This window comes from Ptychodera flava, assembly GCF_041260155.1.
Source record: "Ptychodera flava strain L36383 chromosome 3 unlocalized genomic scaffold, AS_Pfla_20210202 Scaffold_26__1_contigs__length_13983176_pilon, whole genome shotgun sequence".
NCBI classification, from domain to species: domain Eukaryota; kingdom Metazoa; phylum Hemichordata; class Enteropneusta; family Ptychoderidae; genus Ptychodera; species Ptychodera flava.
The window spans coordinates 4,742,404-4,766,275 of NW_027248280.1; the positions used below are offsets into that span (position 1 = coordinate 4,742,404).

The window sequence follows — 23,872 nt, forward strand, 5'->3', positions numbered from 1 at the left end:
CATCTTTCCGAACGGACACAATATGCAATCCATAGACAGGTCCCCTAGCTGAGTTTTTTGAGGGAAAAAATAAAAACTTTGGAAATCATGTCATAGGCCCTTTAAGTGTTGCTAAGAATACAAGGAAGTGGCAAATATCAAATCTGGCATGTCAAACAGAGAAAGAAAATGTGGGGTTACAATGAAGCCAAAGTAGCGACTTGTGCTTTCTCACATACTGTACCCCTCCCCCTCACCTGGGAACAGTACCCCATTAGAAGAGCGCCATCACCCACTCTTGATACATCAAATTTTTTTCTGTTTTAATGGTAGAACATACAGAACATCATTGAACACTACCACATTTTGGAGTTTGGCGCTATAGAAATCCACCTGATTGATTGATTGATTGATTGATTGATTGACTCAATGTTGGAACTTAACAAAGCAAAAATTATTTCCTGAGTGGCTGATGTGTACTATAGATGTATGTGTACTGTAAAACACTTTGGTGGTGAAAGAGTTACTTTAGGAATTTCCCATAATTTCAAGGTCAGCCCAATGCCATACATGTGATATGTAACTCCTTCCGTGGCACAGCACTGAGTAAAACCGGAATTCGAATGGACTGCTGTACAAACAAGATGACATATTGAAATGTAGATATTGTATGTGTATTCCTGTACATACACTTGTGAAGTGTCCACGTGTACATTTGTATTTGTTTGTACTGATATCACAAAGAATCTCTGATGTCCTTTTTTCCATAGAACACCATATTAGTCAGAAAACTAAATCCTATCACAGGGTAGGCCCACTCAGCTGACGGGGCAACAGTTGACAATCAAACAGCCAATCCACTTTCACTCGATAACAGCTATACTAGTGACAAACACATGTTGTAAACACTAAACACAATATTTAAATACATGACACTGAATGTTAAAAAAAACAGAAAGGTCACAAGCCAAAGCAGAGAGACAGACAGAAATTACATACAAATCATGTAATTTAAACAAATGGGGACAATTCGATTGAAAAAATATAGATCTACAAGTGGAGAATACACTATTGTCGTTTGATCATAAAACATCACATCAACAATTGTAGTATTGATAATGTCTGGTTTTTGTCATTTCTATATTATAATTCTATTAGATTTGCATTTCATTTCATTCGTACCAGTACATTTCTCAACTACAAATATTTTTTATACAAACTGAAGTACTGTACTGTTTCACATACATGATCTATTCACGTTACAGTCTGTGGAACAGAAACTACACAATTGTCAGATGCACTGTTTACATAATGAATTCAATTGACAGAAGTACAGACAATATTATACCACATAAAACAAATTTAATGAAGTGATTAAGAAAAAGGGAAATTTTGTGTTATCTTTGACCTGTTTATCAGTACTTTCAACACAGGATATTTTGAGGCTGATACACTGATAAATTTAACCGGGGTTCCCCAGTCATGGGGTTCCCCTTAAAATATCAATTACTAGCATATTAGTGGACTACAAAAGTGGTGCAGTCTGGTTCAAGTTTCTTTGACTGCAGTCTGAGTGAAAAAAGGTTAAGGGTTTCCATTTTTGACATGCATATTATTTCCACAAAATGGTGTTGAGCAAAAATTATAAGATTCAGTATATAACTTTTGCTGTATATGATGGAAAATCTCATGCAAACATTGTAGTGTACTTCAATGAGGGTAGAATGCACTTACCGGAGAAATATTTGGACTCTCAAACTTTTACAATACATGTACTATTTTGGTCTACCACTTTAACGGGGATTTGAAGCTTATGAAGCGACAAAAACTTTCATTGTATTTTTTGTGAATATTAAAAATTTAATTTTTCTCTCCGGAGTTAACACAGGCATGGTGGCCATTTTGAATTTCAAATATCGATAAATGTTAGGTACATGTAATCATAGACTCTCGAGGGTCTATGATGTAATTTGTTCCTCTGGTACAAAATTTTCCATGGTGACCCTAGATTTTTATCTTGATTTCAGAAGGGATTGATTCAAAATTTTCTTCAGGAAAGTTTGAGCAAAAGTTTCAGTCTTTCAATTTTGAGGCATGTACTATGTATATGAAAACTTAAAATTTGGAGGAACTAAGGCAAGGCATCTTGAGCTTTGTCCGGAAGTGTTCCACAAACGTAGCTGTACAGTACCTGTACATGTACATACACACATAGAGTAAATATAACAAGTCATTGTCAATGACATAGTCCCCACTTGTAATAGGAGTATTAGTCTTGATGGGGCAGGGAAATGTGGTCATTAAGAAGTATCACTGGAATGTGGCGTTCAGATCTATGGATACATAGGTCTGTATCATTGTTCCCAATTTGAAACAAGAGGCATGTCTAAGTTATGGTTCTAAATCAGGAAAAAGATCAGACCTCCAGCTGTATTGGCCAGCCAAGAAATACATATGCGCATAATAAATGAGGTACAAGATGTGACATCTTAAGGTCTATTATCCTATCAAAATTGAAGCATAAAGAACTTGTGGTTACTGAGTTATGCATATATAAGTATAATCAAGGTCAAAGGTCATCAAGGTCATGTGACATTTCGAAAAAAAAAAATTGTATTGCTAATTAATCCCTATATATATGCAAAAATCCAGACCTCTAGCTCTATTGGCTTGCCCAGAATTATATATGCGCATAATTAATGAGGTAAACCATGTGTTGTCATAAGGTCTCCCATCTACTAAATATAAAGGACATAGCACTTGTGGTTACTTATTTATTGACATAAACATGTATTTTAGGTAAAAGGTTATCGAGGTCACATGAAATTTTGTCAAAAAATTTCTATCCTATCTAAAAATCAGACCTCTAGCTCTATTGGCTCGCTCAAAATTAGATATGCACATAATTAATGAGGTACAATATGTGGCATCATAAGGTGTCCCATCATACCAAATATGAAGAGTGTAGCACTTGTGGTTACTGAGTTATGGACAAATATGTATATTTGAGGTCAAAGGTCATTGAGGTCATGTGACATTTTGTCAAAAAAATTGTATTGCACAGTTATCCCTACATACAAAAATCAGACCTCTAGCTCTACTGGCTCGCTCATAATTAGATATGCACATAATTAATGAGGTACAATATGTGGCGTCATAAGGTGTCCCATCATACTATATATGAAAGGTTTAGCACTTGTGGTTACTGAGTTATGGACAAATATATATATTTGAGGTCAAAGGTCACCAAGGTCATGTGACATTTTGTCAAAGTGTCTGAGATATCTGTGTGAACGGATGGACTCACGGACAGACATGACCCAATCTATAAGCCCCCTGAACTTTATCTGTGGGGACTAAAAACTGTGTCACTGCATCCTTTTTGCAATATGAATACGATGAGAAACTAAATTTTATTTTTCTTGGCCTTATCTTATACCCGTACATGGGAGTCTATGGAGAACAGCCTTATACATGGGAGTCTATGGAGGCGTAAACTAAAAAGTCCTCTAACGCGGCCAAATTTGATCGCATCGTGAAACAAATCGACGCGCATCTGTATGAGGTAGGGTACTATCCTTGTACTAAGTTTGAACGAAATCGCTCAAGGCGTCTCTGAGATATCTGCGTGAACGGACGCATGGACGCACGGACACACGCACACACGCACGACATGACCAAACCTGTAAGTCCCCCCCGGACGGTGTCAGTGGCAGTGGGGACTAAAAAGAATTGGCACAGGAATATCTCAGATATCTGCATTCATAAGCCCCTGTGCATGGACACAGCATTAATATTAATTTCATCCTGGGGACCCTGTGGATCATACCTGGGGACCCTGTGGATGGATATCAAAGACAGGAAAGAAAATGGCTGTCACACAGCCATTTATGATCGAATCATTACAAAAATCGGCGTGCATATATATATGTGATAGAGATTAATATAGGTATCAACTTTCAATGCAATCCCGCCTGGCATCGCTGAGAAATTTACGTGAACGCCCGCACAGTCGTAAAATATAGGAAACAAAATGGCCGCCACGTAGCCATTTTAGACCAGATCAAAACAAAAATCAATGTGCATATGTGTAACATATAGAGTAATCTATGTTACCAAGTTAAATGGAATCGCTCCTAACATCACTGAGAAATTTGCGTGAACATACGCACTGACATCAAATACAGGAAACAAAATGGCTGCCAGACGGCCATATTGAATCAGATCGTAAAACAAATCGATGTGCATATGTATGGCATAGGTGATCATCCTCGTACTAAGTTTGAATGAAATCGCTCCAGGCGTCTCTGAGATATCTGCGTGAACGGACGCACGCACGCACGCACGGACGCACACACGGACGCACGCACGCACGCACGCACGCACGCATGCACGGACATGACCAAACCTATAAGTCCCCCCGGACGGTGTCCGTGGGGACTAATGAGCAGACACAGATGTCATAAATACCTGTGTATACATATACACAATATCACAGTGATACAAGAATAACAATAGGCAAACTGCTAGGAAGGCAAAACTTCCTTTTCAACACAAATTCTGACTGGCCAATGCACAATGATTTAATATGTCACCTTCATCAGCCTTCAGATGGTTATAAATCACTACCTACCAGACTTAACCCTTTGAATGCTGTAAAAATTGAAATGCAACATTTTGCCAATTTTTATGAACTTTTGTGAATTTTTTTTTGATAATTTTGGACCAAATAAACATCACATATAATTGGCTACATTTTTTTATCAAAATTTTGGCAAAAACTTGAAAACATTTGACCAGGGTATATTTTATAAGGGTGACAAAATTGACTTAGGCGCTCAGAGGGTTAAAGCATCTACCTACCAGACTACTACAAGCATTGCTATTTCTAATCCCTGCAGAAACTTTCCCTATCAACAAACTTAAGTAAACATTTGTGATTGGAGGCAACACTCCACCCTGACCCTGGGGCAGAACCTGGTAAGTGCTACCTGGGGGATGGATCATTACATCGTGATAGAGGGGTGGTCAAGATACCAACAGTCAAGTTTGTTGTTACTTTCCGAATCTGACAAATTTATTCAAGATTCGGATTGGCACTATTTAAAACACTCCATACTTTCTTCAGTCTGTCTTCACAAGAATGTTGTTCTTCAAAAAGCTACCTTTTTTCTGAAATGTTTTTTTCCAAAATGGCAATTTTCCCACTGTAGTTTTTCTCATTTTTGAATCACCCCAATCTGGAGATCTAATTGGTAGAAGCCTTACATCAGAAGCATGGGTGTCTAGCATCCAGTGTTTAAAGCCCTTCTCCAGTTTCAGGGCATAAAAACAAAATACACCAGGCATTCAATTTAACAGCTTCCCACTAAATGACTGTGTTTACTTTCTGATAGCTTTGTATCAACACTGCCTTGTATCATATCTTCACATTTGCAAGTGTTAAAGATGTCTACAAGTGTTTTGTCAGCGGGGTAGGGGCAATGTGGCAGGTAAATATATATAGCCAAACATTTCCCACTTATTTCAGGCAGTCTGTCCTTGGTGTATCAATTAATTTACTTTTCGGGTTGCAATGGGGAACCACTTGAAATATTATTGCATTCTGCTGTGACTAGTGACCTAGTGATTTACTAAGTTCCTTAAGTCCAGCAAAATCTCCTTTTAAATATCAGATAACAATTCAAGAATAATACATCTTCTATCTCTGCACATCTCAATGCCTGGTACAGTATCCTCTTAGATTTCTTGTTTTGGATTGAGATGGGCCAAAGTCTGATTCCTGAAAAAGTACCAGGATGTACGACCTTTGACCTATGGGTATTTAGAGGAAATTACGCGCATAATGTAAGTAACTACAGAGTAAAAATTGCATAAAAACTCCCAGATGAGTGAATATACACCCCAGTAGTCGTAAACATCCAAGTTTGTATGCTGATTTGTCCTACACAGGCACAAAAATGTACGACCTTGAACTTCTTCCTGCTGAACAAGGGTTTGCGGATGTATACATGAAAGCAATGGTATTTATTTCCCCCTTGTTGATTTTTCCTATTATCCCTTTTAAAGTTTTATCAAAAGCCATGGTCTATTTATTAAAATGCAGTAGTTACTGTGCCACTTGAAGTTATAAAAGGCCCTGAATCCAATAAGGTTATTGAAAAAGTGCTGCATCAGCATTTTTCACTCATTTTTCTCTTCCACTCAAAAAATGTTTCAAGAAATTTCTCTCAAAATTAGGCATGGTTTTAACACAATTCTATTCAGCCCGCTGAATTTACTTTCTTTTTACTAAGATATCTAAAAACTTTAATATGTTTGCTTTTTTACCACTCCTCAACATAACACTTTGAGGAAAGTCAAATTTTTTCGTCTTCTTAGACATAAAAGCCTGAACCTTTTTAACATTGTTTGGCAGAAGATCTCTACATAATATCAAAGGTCTTCTGGGGTCAGAGTTCAAAGGGTAAAGAAGCAGCTGTGTGCTGGTCTTTGTGGTGACATACAAAATACCAGGATGTACGACCTTTGGTTGACCTCCTAAACAAAACCTTACAAGGCTGTTGAGACATCAGGTACTATCCACACTTTTTAATTGCTATGAAAACTACCACGATGCATAACCTTTGACCTAGCTTTCCAGTTCATTGATGTGCTATATTTTGTAAATCTGTTTGACCTCTGACCTACCTTCCCGGTTTATTGATGTACTTGGTTAATCTCTGTTTGACCTCATCATAGGTGAGAAACGCCATGTAGCCAGGGTGAGTGACCGCCAGGGCGTTCCAATTCCTCAAAAGGGAACTCCAGGGTTGGAACAGGCGAGAGAAGACATCAAATTCAAAGTTTGAGATGTAGTCGTTACATGACAGGTCTATCGTGGATTTCAGTGCCATAGCTTCCAGATTGGAGGAGATGGGATGTATCTCATGCAGGGACTGCCGGAAGACTTTCCATGGTACTATATTCCTGGAATAGAAAGAAGCAAACACAGTTTGAACAAAGTGCAAATTCTTCTTCGACCACACCACCGTTCAGGATTCATTTTTCACACAAAGACAGAACTTTCCTGTGGAGGACGTGGAGATATGAAATAAATAAATGGACTGGGCTGTGTGAAAATGGAGGCAGTGTACGGTACAAAGAGTCTGGTACATCTCCAACCCTGACCTCTTCAACTCAAGGGCTGTGGTGGTTTTTTAATCACCAGGCCAATAGTTTTTTACTGTCCACTTGTCTAGCAGACCTGTAAATTATTTAGCTGGTAACTAAAATTGTTGATAAGTATGGTTCTATGGTAAAAACTGAAGCTGGACAACTTATTTTTTTGCAACTAGTTCACGGTCAATGGATCATCAATTGCGAAGAAAATCCCTGTCCAGCCTACTTTTAATGCCAAAGAGATGATATTGGAAATACCTAACAAGGATATTATAATTTTATTAGGAAGCAAGAGGACGTTATCGCCTGACACAAAGAGGAGAGCAATGTGTGACACAAATGTCTGAGTGCATCCTGTGTAGCATTTTCATAATACATGTACTAGTAACCTTTTTATCATACATCTTGCGTTGATTCATGACTGGGATGTAAAATGGACCAGGTATTGACTTGTTTAATGCAATTTCAACTATTTTTCTTCCACTTTATAGAAAGTATGGAACTCTATTTTGGGAGTACTTCTGGATAGCCTGTGAACTACATATACAGAGTATGAGACAAATCTGACAATTGTCCTGTGGTTCCCTTGAAACCGTTCAACAGTGAGCATACAGAGGCAGCCACAGAATGCACAGCAGATGAGGGTGGGGGACGCCTGGAAATGTTAAATATTACAAATGGTAAATGTGTATAGTAATTGAGGTACAATGTCTGTCTGCCTGTTCTCTCTGCCTGTTTCTCTCTCTCTCTCTCTCTCTCTCTCTCTCTCTCTCTCTCTCTCTCTCTCTCCCCCCCCCCCCCCTGTTCCCCCCTCTGCGTTTTCACTTTTGGAAAGTATTAAGGGATCTATTTGAATATTGCCAGAATGTGTCTGTACCAGTATGTGTAGATGCACTAGCAGGGACATGTCCAAGATAACGTTCCATACTTGTGCTATATGCCGGTACATCAGATGAAAAACTGCTGACAGTGTGCTAAACATGGTCACTACTCAACTTATTTCACATCTCGCTCATAAATGTAAGAATTATAGATATGTAATAATAAGGTTATTACAATGATACTGCAAAGGATGGACATTAGCGCCATGCATCAACCTAGTCTCTGCATCAGGTGATACGCTGTCTTTGTGTATCCTACAAGGTATTTTTGCAATAACTCATCATATCAAAATATACAGAAGTAGGTAACTCCTCTAGTCAAATTCCATTGGCTGGTGGTTTTTATTACATACGGTACCCTGTAGAAAAACATGCCCTGCAAAATTTTGCAGGATGTAGTGTAATTATGAATGTAGTTTCTATGTTGTTTCTATATTTAGTTCTCATTGCAATTAATCATCTGACTCAGGTCAGATTTACGAGAATAGTTCTGTTTCAGAAGTAATTATTAAGCTATGACTTCAACATTGTATTAATATCCATGTAATGGAGCTGAATGTCACGACTGTTCCTCATGAAATTGTTCTTGTCCAAAGTTAGCTTTTAGAAGCTGAATTTGACACCATGGCAATGAAAACATTCAAAACCACCCTAAACTAACACTAGCAGGGAACACTGCTTTGAACTGTTGTTGCTGTTTATAATAATAGTCGCAGTGCTTCAAGTCTGCTGGAAACAGAACAGAAACAGCCCAACTGAAGAGGTCATAGGTCACCACTTTATGATGACAGGGTCAAACAAGATTTGTTGATGTGGAGGAACCGTGGTTGATGGCTGGTGAGGAATACCACGGACAAAGGTCATAGGTCAGCAGTACATACAGCCTGGAAAAGGTGATAGATAGAGGGATGACCATTTCAACTCATTCTATCTCTCCAATAGTTACATTTGTATATTTAGACAACAGATAATGGCTCTATTCCTTTACTCATTATCATGGACTAAGTATTTACAAATATCGTCTACAGCATGTGTAAAATTGTAACAACTTAGCTTATTTATTGAATAAATCTTTTTGAGATTGGGGATTTGGCCGAGCGGTTTTGTCTGTGGCTTCTCCGCTAGGTGATTAGGTACCAAACGTTCTGAGTTCGACCCCGATTGAAACCACCGTATTGAAACATCTTTGCAAAGAAACAATTCTTTGAAGGTATCTCGGTGTAAATGTATATCGAATTACCAGGGTTCTCGTATGAACTGCACAAAATGTTACTTTTGCTCTACATTGGATTCATGAAAGTCAAGAAATCTTGTCAGTTTTTCTGTTCCTTTAGTTTATCTGTGAAAAGTAAGCTATGTCAAATGAAGTACTAGCATGTGGCGCCATTAGTCAAATACCGGTATTACACCCAAACAGAATCTGATGCTGACAATGGTATTGCTATTAAGTAGAGCAGGATCACTTAAAAGAAACACTGACAAAATTCACTCCGAATCTGGTTCTGATTCCAATGCAGTTTTGTTCTTTTCCCCTACAACAGTTGAGGTGGGAAAATAAAAAGTGACACTTTATTCACTTTTAGCCACATGCAAGACCAACTGACCAGTTATGCTGGTTGTTTCCTCATCAAAAATGTTTTTTGACCAAATGTATATTATACTTCATTGGCTACACTTTTTTATCAAAATTATTAAAGCAAAAATCTCAAAAGAACTCACAGGGATATATTTTATAAAGGCGTCAAAAATTGACTTCGGTCTATCTTATATCTGTAGTTTCTCCTGTCAAGATGTGTGCATCACGAGAAAGTTCAGTGGACCTGGCCGAATTAAAGCCCCATTCGTTGTATCTATTTGGGTATTTTTGATTTGTTTGTAAACCAGAGTTCACCATTCATCTCAGCTAATTATCTTGAAGTTGAAAAGCCTCATGCAAAACCTGTATGCCTCGTAATGCGTGTTTTGTCAAATGTCGTCGCTGATGACTGAATTTTGGTCTGGACAAGAATTTATTTGTCAACAATAACATTTTGTGTTGGCAAGGCTGATAATTTGTACTTCAACACACTATACCAACAAGGAGTAGGAATTGCACTTGTTTGATGTGAAAAAAGACATTGGAAAATAATCTAAAGTTACAACTATTATTGCTCTGGGCGTGATTGGGCTTGCATCTGCACCTGACCAGTTAGGTTTGTTCGATCCAGAGACTTTTGCTGTGGATTTTGAAGCCATAAAAATATATGTGTGTGCCCTGTTCACAGGCATTCAGGAAATTAAGTAGGTCAGTTGAGGAAGTTTTTTATATTTTTAATGATGTATGACTACAAAACAGCAAAATACTATGAAATCTTGACATACAGTATATATCAAGCATTTCCCACAGCTGGAAAATCAGAGGGTCAAGCAATTTACATAACAATACATTATACTTTGCATATTCCTTTGTCATGAAAATGTATTCTTTGTATAGACTCCTGAAAAAAAAGAACCAGACGGGTAGCTCATCCCTCAAAATGCCAATGTAGAGGCAGCTGACTCTAGAATGGGTGAAAAAAAAAGATCACAGGCTCTATCTTTGTGCTGGTATCGGGTACATCAAAATAATAAATAGATTAAATGACCCCTAGCTCACACGAAACCATTTCAGTGTTTTATGAAATATCGGAGGAAATGAAACAAAAGCAGAATGAAACCCGACTCTGATGACATTTTCCATAATTGATAACTCGCCACTTCTACTTTTGTCATGGGATATTGCCAAGGACAGACGAAATACATTTGTTGATTTGTTCAAATGAACGTAACATTATTTACGATGGACTTCTTATTTCGTAAGAAAATGTGTGAGTGATAGCGAAAACTAGTGAACATTAACACTTGTAAGATCTGTTACCGTTACACAAACCATAGACCCTTGGTCTATGCAGAAACAATCACAGTATGGTCAAATCAGTAAAATGCCATGTCTTCATTTTTGCATGTAAGTCTTACATGTAACTATAGAAGTCGGTGAAAATCATTCCAAGAGGAGATCTTTCGGGATCTGCACACAGTTAGGTCCGGTCTGTTACACATAAATCTGTTGTACAGGACATGTTTGTTTCTGTTTATTCTATAGTATTTAAACGTAAAGCCCCATTAGCTGTGTCATTTTTCATTCCATACCATCCATTCTTTGGAGAGATGCATTTTTGATTCCCATTATTCAGCATTATTGTCTTTGAAAATGTCACTAATATTTCAATCTTTGGTGGGAAATTTGGTCAACTGATCCAATTGTGTGTGTATGTGTGTGTGTGTGTGTACTCCCTTGTAGCAAAGTTGTGCATTGGTCGCCAATGTTTTGATAGTGCTACTGCGGTCACTCTTCGGTGAGTATTTTTATGAAAGTTCCGTCTGATTTCAAACCCTCTTATCGAAAAAAGTGCACAACAATACAGCTAACAGGGCTTCAAGCTAACTTGATCTGCTGGTGACCTAAAACTGATAGGAAAGTGGTCAAGTGATGCCCTAACATATTCTTGCAAAGAAATATGGCTAAAACTCTTCAACAACCATGCCACAGCTGATAATAAATTCACTGTAGAGCATTCAATTTCAAAGAACCAAGATGCTCCGTCATTTTATCAATGAAATGTCAGTACACACAATAGAATATTATATTTATACAGCTCATTTTATATGTACACCATATATCTTACAACTGAAGATAACATGTTATCGTGGCCTGTGATTTTTTTTACTGTATTTTGCTAAGCACTCGATGACATGTTAAGTGACAAATGTGTTTTTGTAAGACAGAGTAATGACTGAACCTATTAATTTTGTGAAGCTTCGACAACTAGAAATCAGATATCCTAACACAGCTAATTCACTGTATGTTGTACTACAAGCCCACTTTGGCAGACACCACATTCACAAAAGAGCAGGGTGCTGCCAGAAGTTTTTTCTATGCTATTTTTATTTTACTGTGACAAGGTTGGCGTTCCCACCGTCATGTCACGAATAAACCATAAGTACATCAAACACAACTGTGCGCTTTTTTCTTGAGAACCAATGTGAGTAAACGTACAATTTTGGAGAAAGTGCTAATTACAGTTTCCATGCGTCAACAAGGAAATGCCAGGGCTCATCTGCGTCTGACCTTTGTTGAATGACCTATGACCCCTGACCTTTGTTGAATGAACTACACATACATTTTCTCTATCCTCTATTTCCTTGTGATGATAATTACTGCAAGCGAAGGCCACTGAAAGTTCACCTCGGTCAGGTACTCACGACTGAACTGATACAACACTTTTTTGCAGATTTCACTTCTTCATTCCAGATGCACTTTGTTTTAAAGTTGCACAGAAGTCCCCGTAACAAAATATTACTTTGATGCCATCGCTGTGAACAAAAGAAACATGAATGACGCACATAAACTGACAACGTGGTCAAAGACTCAAATTACCATACACACATACTGAGACAGGCAATGAGTTAACCCTTAGAGTGCCATGTAGTCAATTTTTGTCACCATTGTAAAATAAAACCCAAACAATTATTTTTCAGATTTTTTCAGAAATTATGATGAAAAACTGAAGCCAATAGGAAATCATGTCAATTCAGTCCAAAACTATAAAAAAAATTACGGAAAAATAAAAAAAATTTACAATATGTTGCAATAAAATTTTGGAGGGAAAAATTACAGCTAAAGAGATTCCTCATTTTAGAAAGGTAACCTTGTTTGTCATAAAAGCTTTGCTAATACTGTGTACCATCTACAAAAGAACTGTATCACTGACAAACAGTGCATTTGGAAAACTCCAAAATAATTCCATAATTTGTCTCAAAGAGTTAAGATCTCTTGTGAGTTAGAGAATATGATGTTTGATTTTTACAGTTTATGAACATTCAAAGATTCTATCTTTCATTCTGAATGCACGGACAAGACTTTTAAATCAGCTGAAGTCATTGCACAATATTTATTTTGACTGCATGTAGATTCTGGAAAAATTATAATTTTTTACAAATAATCTCAATAAATTCTCCCTTATCTTCATTTAATTTTAGATGTATAGCAAAAAAAAAATGTAAAACCACTATTGACCCCGAGGGTCACTGACTCAATGCAGGAAACTTTTAACACTTTCACTGCGTAATTAATTTTTATACGTGCATTCCTGTGCGTAGTTTTCTTTGGGTATATGACCTTATAAATATTGATTTACATGCATGTGCTATATCTTTGTAATTATTTGAGTATTCGGGACAATTTTTTCAGTGAGTATTGCAATATGACAGAGCATCATAAAAATGCACAAAAGGTCATGTGACACGCCTTAAAGATCACGTGATCATGGCGGCCATATTGGATTTTACAAAAAAAATCAAAAAATGTTGCATTTTTTGTTATTTCAATATATAAATGTATTTTTCTCAGTGTAACACTTTAAAAATTATCACTGTCGTTTTATCAACCCAAATTCAGTATGAGGGACACATACGCTAAAACATATTCCACGTAAATGAGATTAACATGCATATTTATTACAAGTTCATCTTCAAACAACAGGTGTCATCTGACATTTAAAAGAGAGCTATGATCTATTTAAGCTTATATATTGGTAGCCAGTCCGATGTGTAATTGTCATTGATAGATTGATGTCGTACAACATCCACAGGATACCCCATCAACGTTTGTGATGTCAGCCACCGGTCCTTTGTCGCACTTTGTCGCATGCTCAGATTGCCTACCTTCCTGTCAGTGTCTTGCTTGCGATCTCTGTGTTTGCTCAACTGGTTTGGGAACATATTCAAGTTCTGTAGTGGAGTTGTAATTTGAAATTTGACTTCCGCCATCTCGTCGAGTTCAGTTTCAAGATCAGTGACAATTAAACTATTAGTGTCCTGAAAAACATGCTCAAGGGCTTTGTCGGTGTTAAACTGTGCCCGCATCGCCATTTTTAAATACCCTCTGAGAGAAAAAACAACAACCGATCACTCGATCCTTACAAAATGACGACCGAGAAATGACCGAATATGGCGGCATTTGTTTACAAATTTGGCGCGCATGCTCATTTAGGTTTGACCTCTACCTCGTATACTACGCTAGGCTTGAGGAAATAGTCTACAAACATGATGTAGATCAAACAAAGCCAACGTATATCGAACGCATATAAACGCGTACGTTCTTGGCGCGTTTACGCGCCTCCCGCAGTCTGGCAGTTGGCGCAGAATGCGCCCTCCTGCGGTGAAAGTGTTAAAGTTAGGCTATTCTGGCCCATTCCATATGCTTTTTTTAATTCACCCATTCTATTCAAAACAATGGCATGAAACAAAACTGATGGTGAAAGAGTTAACATCCCGCAGAACAGTTTTCTGGATTTTTAGAGAATTGAGTGTCAATCTTGATTTTTTCTCATCTGCAGACATAACGCTATAGAAAATTTTTTGAAGTGACTGTCAACGCCAACAGTGCAACAGGTATCAGGAATGCAATACTTTGATTTACATTTGGTAGAACCTTAATCCTCTTTCTACCAGATTCCATAGACAAACCATAGAAATAAATACCACTAGGGAGAAAGAGGATTAAAACTGCAGGTAACCTCGGGGACAGATATTTGGACCCTCAAACTTTTACAATATATTTTTGTCCACTACTTATGGGGGCTCATTTTTAAGGTCATGGAGTAAATAAACTTCTCATCCACTTATTTTTGTAAAAATCGAAAATTTTACTTCTCCCCATAGAGTTAAGACAAGGATGGCGGCCATTTTATATGGGCATATCTCAAGGTTAATTTGTTTCCCCTTGTACCAAATTTTGAACAGTGACCCCTGATTTTTATTCATGACTGCCAAAGGGAACGGTTTGAAGTTTCCTTATACAAAGTTTGAACAAAGCTTTAAGACTTTTAAGACCTGGTTTATTATCATAACATCCTTCTCCCAAGCAGGAAGATGAACCAAATATCTACCAGAGCAATTTTCAATATCTCTATTCTAGTGTAATTCTCAGCAAAATTTCAAGCTCCAACCATCTGTGGCAGTGAAGTATGAACGTTATTCACCACAAATTCAAATTTTAAGCAAACTGTATTAGCCAAGCATATTGACCCCAAACACTCAAAATCCATGTTGTTCAGATAATTGATATCGTTGTTTAGTTTTAATGCAAAAAAAGAACCCTGCCAGATGGTGATGGATGAGTAGATTAATTTTGCTTCACTGCAGGTGATTTGTGGCAGAGCAATTTCACCAAAAGAGGATGTCGTTATTTTAAATCTTATCTAGCTTAACATGAACCTGTAACTATATTTTTCGCTCTCTGACAATGGTCGGGTAGCGGACACATGGGTGGCAACTATGGCTTGGAAAAGCACTCAAAAACTGAAGCTAAGGCCTAAAAAAATAATAGGTTTGTTTCTGGTCATTGACATGTGGCAAAAACGAAGCGGCGACGACGCAATTTTTTTTCAATTTTTTTTTTTAGTTTTGGTGGAATTTGATACATTTTCCCCTTTTTTCCATAGGGGCAAATGAAACACAGGTAAAAAAAGAGTTGATGCGCACACTTTGAAGTGATGCGCGCACTGACCAGAAACAAATCAATTTCTTTTTTTGGCCTAAGCTGAAGTGAAATCTGCTATGTGACAGGTCTTGGTGCACAACATACATAGCAGCTGAATTATCGCCCCCTTGGTTTTGGCATCTGGTTGGCAACTGAAATATCTCCTGTCACTGCCAATTCTTGTTGGTTCCACGTCTTTGTGGACACCCTCCTCTTCAGCACAGTCTATATGCATTGTCAATGGGACAAGTGTGGTTGAAAGGTCAAAGGTCATTCAGGCTACTGAATGCAGACACTCATCTCCAGAAAAGGTCACATATCGACACACATTTGCTATTTATAGTCATTGTTACCGACACCAACGATCACTTTTGGTCACATATATCTGACTATGGCATGTGAAAAGTTACTGAAGATAGCACGTGATCACTGGGACCTTACAACAAAATTGTCTGGTTCCGTGTTCCCTAAGCTTCATAACACATCATGATCACGACTTTGCAAGCTCTTCAACTTGCTGTGGCCGGGGTTGTCAACAAAACTTCTTTACCGGTAAAACAGGAAGTTTGCAGAAAAAAGCCAAATTTTAAAAATTGCATGAGAATTAAGATTATTATTATCATTATTATACATGTTTTTAAAGTGCATGCATATCTGTGCTCTACTGCTTAATCTGCTAAATCAGAATACTATCAGAATACATCAGTATCTTCTATAAAGGACACACAGACTTTTTGAATTTCTAATACTAAATCTGAGGCAAACATGTTGAACGTAGAGTTTCTGATTGCCTTTTATATGTATATTATCGAATATTGTCAAAAAATAGCACAAAATTAAACAACAAATGTTCTTACGCTGTTAGATGACTGTAAGATCTTTTCAAGGGCAATTGTTTTGAAGTATAAAGCTCATAAAAATCTTATCCCATGCAGAACTGAAATTACTATCTTTTGCTTATATTCCTCATCCTGATCATTATTGTGAAGGCCGTACAGAATAGATAATTTAGTCTCTAACTTCCTATTGTTAGCATATGTCACTGCAGTCAATCTAAGGTTGGTAGTATCAGCAAACCATAAATGATCTGTTCCACCCAAAGCCACAATTTCTCTGTCTCCTCCTCCCCCCTTCCCCCCCCCCCCCCCCCCCCCCCCGGAAAAATACATTTCTTGTTTTACACCTTCTTGACAGCTCTGTGTGTAAATTATACTTATGTAGTTGTGACTTTGACTATTTTTTCTCTTTTTTTGTTTGTATGTCAAGTTCTTGTTCGTCTCCCAAAAGCAGGATGAAACGCCCTCTGTCCAGCTTGTCAACACAGTATTGCAGCATGTACACTGACTGCACTGTTATTGAGTACATTAGAATTTTAGTCCGCATTAAAATTCATTTATCAGAATACAATAACAATCCAGTCTACACATGCACAGGCTAAGTTGACAAGCTGAATACTGTGTATCTCAACATGGGGAGTAGATCCAGAATGTTTACCGGTAGTCGACATTAAAAATCAAAAATTTAAAATCATCAAACGTTACAGCTACTGTCTCACAAAAGAGGCAACTTTCCTGGGCATTGAACTCTTTGCTATCTGTTTGTCATCACTGACCCATTGTCCCCACTTCATTGTTACACAGCAGCAGCCAATATTTTCATATCAAATCAAAAACACGTGCCCTTAGAACGAAAACTTAACCACTCCTATATAATGGGATTTTGATACGTTCAATAATGTGATAAACCAACGTGCCCAGTAATATGTATTTCAAGAGCTCTTTCCACTGATATCAACACATTGTTTGAGGATTTCCGTCACTCTCGTGCCTAAGGTATGTTTCGCAATCCATAAAAACACAGGGATTTCCAACATATTTTTGTGCATATAAGTCTGTGAAATTCACCGTGTCAGCACTGTTGCATGTTGAACTTGAAACTGACAAAGCTGAAAGAACCAAGTTGTACAACACACAGTTGTGTCCTGTTGATAATACCAGCATGTTCTGTTCTGTGACACACACAGTGACACTGTACTACAGTGAAATACTGGGGAAGGGGGTAGGGGGAACCATTAGGTCTGATGGCTAGTGAACTTCATCATGTCTTTGTGAATCTTACGACAAGTTTTATTGAGACAAGTCAGAGGAAATCTGTTGTTATACATGATATGTGATATTGGGTACAACAAAGTTGACCCTACAGCAATTAGAAGGAAACGTGCACAAAAAATGGTTATCTGTGCAATTGACTCATCAACTGTGGGTTATCGAGTAATGGAAGAATCCAGTGTCTTAGGGTGTCATCGATATGAAATAAGTGCACATGTACTCTTTAGCATAACATTGAATTGTAACATGGTTTTGTGTTGTCTCTAAAGCCTTGTCCTTAATAATTCAAAGCATTTTCACTTGAAGCAACTGGCTGCACTTACTGAAAGCATCCTCCATTCTCCATCCTACCAGCCCCCCCCTCCCCTTACTGTGGAAGGGGAGGGGGGCATCAAATATGAGCATGATATTCTCTTCCAGAACAACACTGGAGTGGGGTGGGAGGGGAATAACCAAGGGAAGCCTCTCTAAAGAACCTCATGCTGCCATGATAAAATACAAGGTCTTCGAGCACTACTCTTGTTCAAGGTTTCTCATCACATACATAGTACATACTAGGTAAATAACCTTATGAGTGCTGTAATTGTTCCCACCAAAATTTTAGTGCAACATTTTTACAAATTTTTATGAATTTTTCTGTAATTTATTGATAATTTTGGACCAAACGGACATCACATTTCATTGGGTACAGTTTTTTTATAACAATTTTGACAAAATCTGAAAAAAAATTGACTGGAGTACATTTTCAAGTGGTGACAAAATTAACTTTGGCACTCAAAGGGTTAAAGTGACCTGTCTACAATAACATGAACATTGGGTCTCAATTTTTGCTGTGATTAAGATGTTCCACTTTGAGATTTCCTCCCCATGAATTTGTCAGTATAAAATTGGGAACTCGTGTAAAATAACTGTAAAACCCCTGGTAGCATGTAGGCTAACCACCCTTAACAAACATGCCAGGCTATGTCAGCAAGCTGAATGTAGTACACAGTATTTCATCTTGATGGAGAAGTTTGAGAAAAAACACTAAAAAATTTGGTACCCATGATCTACAAAATAAATATTTTCGATATCTAGTTTTAGTAAGTTACTTCAATGTGCATTATCTCTCTCTGTGTAACAGAACACTTATACTACCGTTATTTTTAAACGAAGTTGACAAAATGAGAATCACATGTAGTTTTTAGAGGGATGTTATGTGACTTTTCAAAGTTCACAGAAAGTAGACAGAGGATATCATGGGGATTCACTTCAACATTGGTGATACATAAATGTGGGCGGAATAATGAAACCAGGAGATATGAGGTGAGTGATACAGCCTCTCTAACTTCAAAGCAACGTGTATTACTCTAAACACCGATACCATCAATGAAATGATTGGAAAACAAACAAAAAAATTTCCGTGGGTGGTGATTTTTATCAACTTTTTTTCCCCACTCTGTGTGCCTGAACACAGTCTTACATTGTTGATTCTGGATGTATATCACTATCATGATAACCTGAGACTTCTGGTCTTCAGCCAAGCACCGGGATTACGCAACAGGAACAGTCAAAACACTGACACAGCAGAACAAATGGGTGTACATAAATTTATTCTGAATGGGAGGGGGCAAGCTTTATGGACTGATGGAAGAGCACACACTACTGTATCATTTAAAAATTATCCTAAAGTAGTCCGAAATGGTGGGGTCTTTAACCTTTCTCAGGTATCTATGTACATGGAGGTAGTTCTAAGCGAGACCTGTGCTATGTACCTCTACCTGTTTAAATGTTAAACATAACAGCATCCATCTCTCTCTCTCTCTCTCTCTCTCTCTCTCTCTCTCTCTCTCTCTCATGTGACACTTTCAGAGATTGTACGGCGGTAACAATTTATGGCTGATTGATTCAGTGTCAGTTTGTGGGTGCAATAACAGCATATATATCATTATACGAATGATAGTGTGTACCCTCCCGTACGTTCTACACTCTCAACAAGTGCAATCAGCATTGTCAAAATTTTGGTAGATAAGCATTGAGTACGCAGTGTCAGTATATTACGTCAGTATGTTGCCTGTTGGGTCGTGTCGTTCTACGAAAGGTGTGCTGTAACAACTTATTCCATTAAAAGCGAGCAATATTCAACTGATGACTGACGCTTGCGACCATTTCCGGGTATATTTAAAGTTACTGGGTTAAAACATCCCATCCATGACATTTCGCTGAATTACATTTACATGTACATGTGAATGGCACAACGCCACTCAACTCATTCAGCGCACAAACATACATGCAGGCTCCACTTTCTACGAATGTACTCACCTTGAGCCGAAGGAGCGTTTCCAATAGTCCGACGCTTCTGTCTTGGTAATTCTGAAGGTGTCCCCCGCATACACACCATTGGGGAACATTCCCTTGAGTTCTGACAGCATGTGGCTAAAGATCAACGACAATTTTGTAAGACTTCGTCGGTATTGGGACCCCTCCTCGAACATTTTCTCCTTCCCATCTTTAAAAAGTTTGATGGTCTGTTTTGTCTTTCGAATGAGATTGTCCAGAAATATACGGAAATACTCGCAATCATTCAAGAAATGTGGTTTGTCTTCGTACTTCGACCAAATCAACTTGAGGTGCTGGTACGTGTCCGGCAGAATGTCCAAAATATACGGCGGGCTGTTCTTGAGGTGCATTTTCGGGTGTTGACACGACTTGACAACTTTGTCCATCAGCTTCCAGGCCTTTTCGAGAGTCCTCCTGTCCACGGAAGGCCTCGGAGGAGCAACAGCATCGGCCAGTCTCGAGAAGAAGCTGCCCGCTCCACCACCTTTTCTGCCGGCCGCCATTTTGGATTTCACTGCTTCCTTGTTTTCTTACCGTAGTCGGAGATGGGCGTGGTAGGCAATATTTTCCCACAATTCATAGCTACCAGGTCGCCAAACAGGGTAAAAAGTTTTTTGTTTGTTCGTATATTCCGACGTCACACATCCGCTTTTTAATTGCGGTTCCAGAAATAGAAAATTAATTTTCAATTGACTTCACATTATACATAAAAAATAAATGAGTAGTAAATGGGAAATATTGTCGAAACAAAAAAACATCCTGTTTCCTGTGGATTTGTGAATATAGTAATTTGTATTGAATATACGCACAAGGTAATTGAGTTTGTGTAAGAAATACATCATTTGGGCTATGCCTTTTTAAAAATTAACCCCTTGGTTACCTTGAATGTAAAAAATTTCCGGCGCCACAATGAAAGACAATATATCCTGAAGGATGGAAAATTCCAACGAGGTCCAATACATGTATGCACAATATGTTCAGTTCGGCAATTTTACAATATTACAGTAGTCAAGAGTTAATATAAAAAAATATAGAATATGTTAATCAAAAGGAAGGTGTATAGGATTATGAGACACATCATTGGTACATTACAATGTACCATGGCTTTGAACTTCTCCCATGTAGACTTTTGTACTATAGACTTTTGATGCAATATATAAACAATTGGCTGTAACACAATTTTGACTCCGTACTTGTAGTTTTGACTAATTATTTTGCTGTAAAAAAAGAGTTTGAAGTCAGTGTTTGGTCAAATATATAGACTTTTGACCTCCCTCCCAATTTTAAGAAAAACTATTTGTTTGCACTGTTCGGGGTAAACCTGCATCAAAATTCAGAGCAAAGTGCTCTCTTGTAACCCAAAAGTGCCATTTTCTGATTAATAAGCATTTTGTACAATACTTCTATTACTAATTGCTTGTAAAAAATCAAAGTTGTAACTGCATTTAATTGAAGTACAAGTCATGGATGTTCATGGAAACTGGAGAAAAATCAGGAATTAGGCCACAGGAAAAAAAATTATCGTTTCTTGGATTTTTTTGGCAAAGCTACAGAGGCGGTGAGTGAATTTTTAAAAAATATTCTGTACAAAAGGAGTAAAATCTCCCACAAGTTATCCCAGATAAGTCTTCCGAAGAGTATAGCCCACATCAATGTCTGTCAGGACCTACTTGAACCTTACATGACAATTTGTATTTTCATCTTTTATCATATCAGTGGACAGTGTCAGAACTGATCACCTGATGTGTGTTCTACTCAGTGGACTTCAGGTCAAGGACAACTCATCATTATAATATTACTGCCATCCTTTGTATAATATATGAAGCAGTGACTAGAAAAAAGACTCAAAGCATATGGCTGCTTTTTCTTCGTGCCAAGAAATGCTTAGAACTAATAGAAGGAACTGAGTTTTAGGGGTTAGATACACGAAAGGAAAGAAAAATTATTACATAATTTTTGCTCAGTATCAAGAGAATATTTTTGTCTTGTTCACAGTTGATGCTTACTGAATGTTAGAGTGTTGGGAATTCCAACGATGTGGAAACATGATCGGAAAGTCCATCCCAGTATTTACAGTCTGTTCAATATTCATTTATTTACTTACGTATTTGTTCAGTACACAACAATCACCATCCGAGAGTGCAGTTAGATACCATAAACTAGTTCAGGTGATTTGATATTAGTAACTGATTTTTTGAGTAGGAGAGCAAAGTAGAAAGGGCCGGTAGCTTTAACTTTTGATGTTTTTCACTAGTTTTGTTTTCAATGTCAACTACGGCGTCTTACTCTACTCCCAAAAGGGTGTTGATATACACAGAATTCAGCTTGTCAACTCAGCCTGTACGAGTGTAAAGTGCAATGTCATTTTTGAAAAATTGAATTCTGATCTAGACTAGATTTCAAACGTAAACAATAACAATGCATTGACATACGAGAGAAAAATAATGAAAAAATCGTCAAAAGTTGCAGCTGCTGGTCCTTGAAATGAAGAGAAAGAGAACTTGCAGAATGTAAATTGCACTAAAAATAAAACAAAACATATTAATAACATGACATATCCCCTGTAGTCAAGACAGAACAACTTTAGTATTATAGTCACCTGTTGCTATGGTAGAAATGACTGCATAATGACTCTACCAGAAAGGGTAAAAGGCAGTATTTTTACTGATGACAAGTGTCTTTTGAATGTGGCTTTGATGCAATGTTTGGATTGTGAGTGCTAATACTTCTTATATTTAATCCATTGAAACAATTTGCCATGTCTTTGATCCTACCAAGAATACATACACCTCTAACAGAGTTTAAAACTGGCAGTGGGCTCTGGTCTGTGAGGAAAACTAACCCTGGCCTTGGGACTACTTATTTCTGGAAATAGTTATCCCATGGGATTACCACTTGTTCACCAGTGTCATAGAATCAAACCTAAGTGTAGAATAGGGAGTGTTAATGGATGTAAGCTGGCTTGCAGAATTGGTGAAATTTGAAAAATAATGATCAATCGATCATCAGCCAAGGTGTAAGTGGACTGCAAGAATTGTTTTCTTGGGACTGCTAATTTTTGGAAATGATAGCTGCATGGACTACCATGCAGAAAAGTTATAGTCAAGCCCCATCTTACCAAGATTTTAGATGCCCCTGCTGTTTCCATTGAGGAAGCTGTAAAATCATGTAGGAACAAGTAACAACTCCTTACCATTGTGGTGATGTAGTGCAGAGAGAATTGATTTAGGGATCATCTCAAATATTCACACCAGTATAAAGCATAACATCCTTTTTCATTTTAATCAAAACCCTTTCCTCAACTTACGCAAAGCAATAATAATTGAGATTATTGAATAAAGTGTAGCAGTGCGGATACAGACATGCCCACAATGACAAGACATCATTTTCAGTAAAATTGTTTTGGGAGCGACACAGTTGGGTTGTGATATAAGCTTGGTACAAAAGTGTTCATTCTAGAATCAGTCTTTGAGTTTTCCAAACAAGCAAACAAACACATACATATACAAACATATAGCAACATACATACTGCAGAGACGATTCCCTTGTAAATAATACATTGCATTGCTCTAACAAAAGGGATCTCAATGACCAGGCAAGGTCAAGTTCACCTGTTAAATTGTGACTCCACCTACTTGCTGATAAGTTTCTATAACAGTCAAATGTACTGGTAGTCCTGCAGTCTGATACAAGATCACAGTTCACCTGAAGCGGACAATGACACCAAGTATACATTTTTTATACACCGCCTACATAATTCATTTTTCATCGGAAGCTGTTATATATATTAATCTACCGAGTCATTACGAGCACTATTTCACACACATCTCAGTCATTCTGCATTGTTTACTTTCATTGAATAA

At 37.6% G+C, this 23,872-nt stretch overlaps 1 protein-coding gene across 5 annotated transcripts in view; it reads right to left on the bottom strand.

Annotated features, from left to right (window-relative positions):
• Nucleotides 1-20,539, bottom strand: part of LOC139126135 (E3 ubiquitin-protein ligase CBL-like) — a 52,937-nt gene extending 32,398 nt beyond the window's left edge. For all 5 annotated transcript variants that reach the window (XM_070692187.1, XM_070692183.1, XM_070692185.1 and 2 more), the window contains exons 1-2: nucleotides 19,992-20,539; nucleotides 6,670-6,948 (exon numbers count right to left, since the gene is read on the bottom strand). In XM_070692187.1, coding sequence (XP_070548288.1) covers nucleotides 6,670-6,948; nucleotides 19,992-20,512 — 800 coding nt within the window. In that variant the 5' untranslated portion in view covers nucleotides 20,513-20,539. The remainder of the gene's footprint in view (nucleotides 1-6,669; nucleotides 6,949-19,991) is intronic.
• Nucleotides 20,540-23,872: the final 3,333 nt, after the last annotated feature.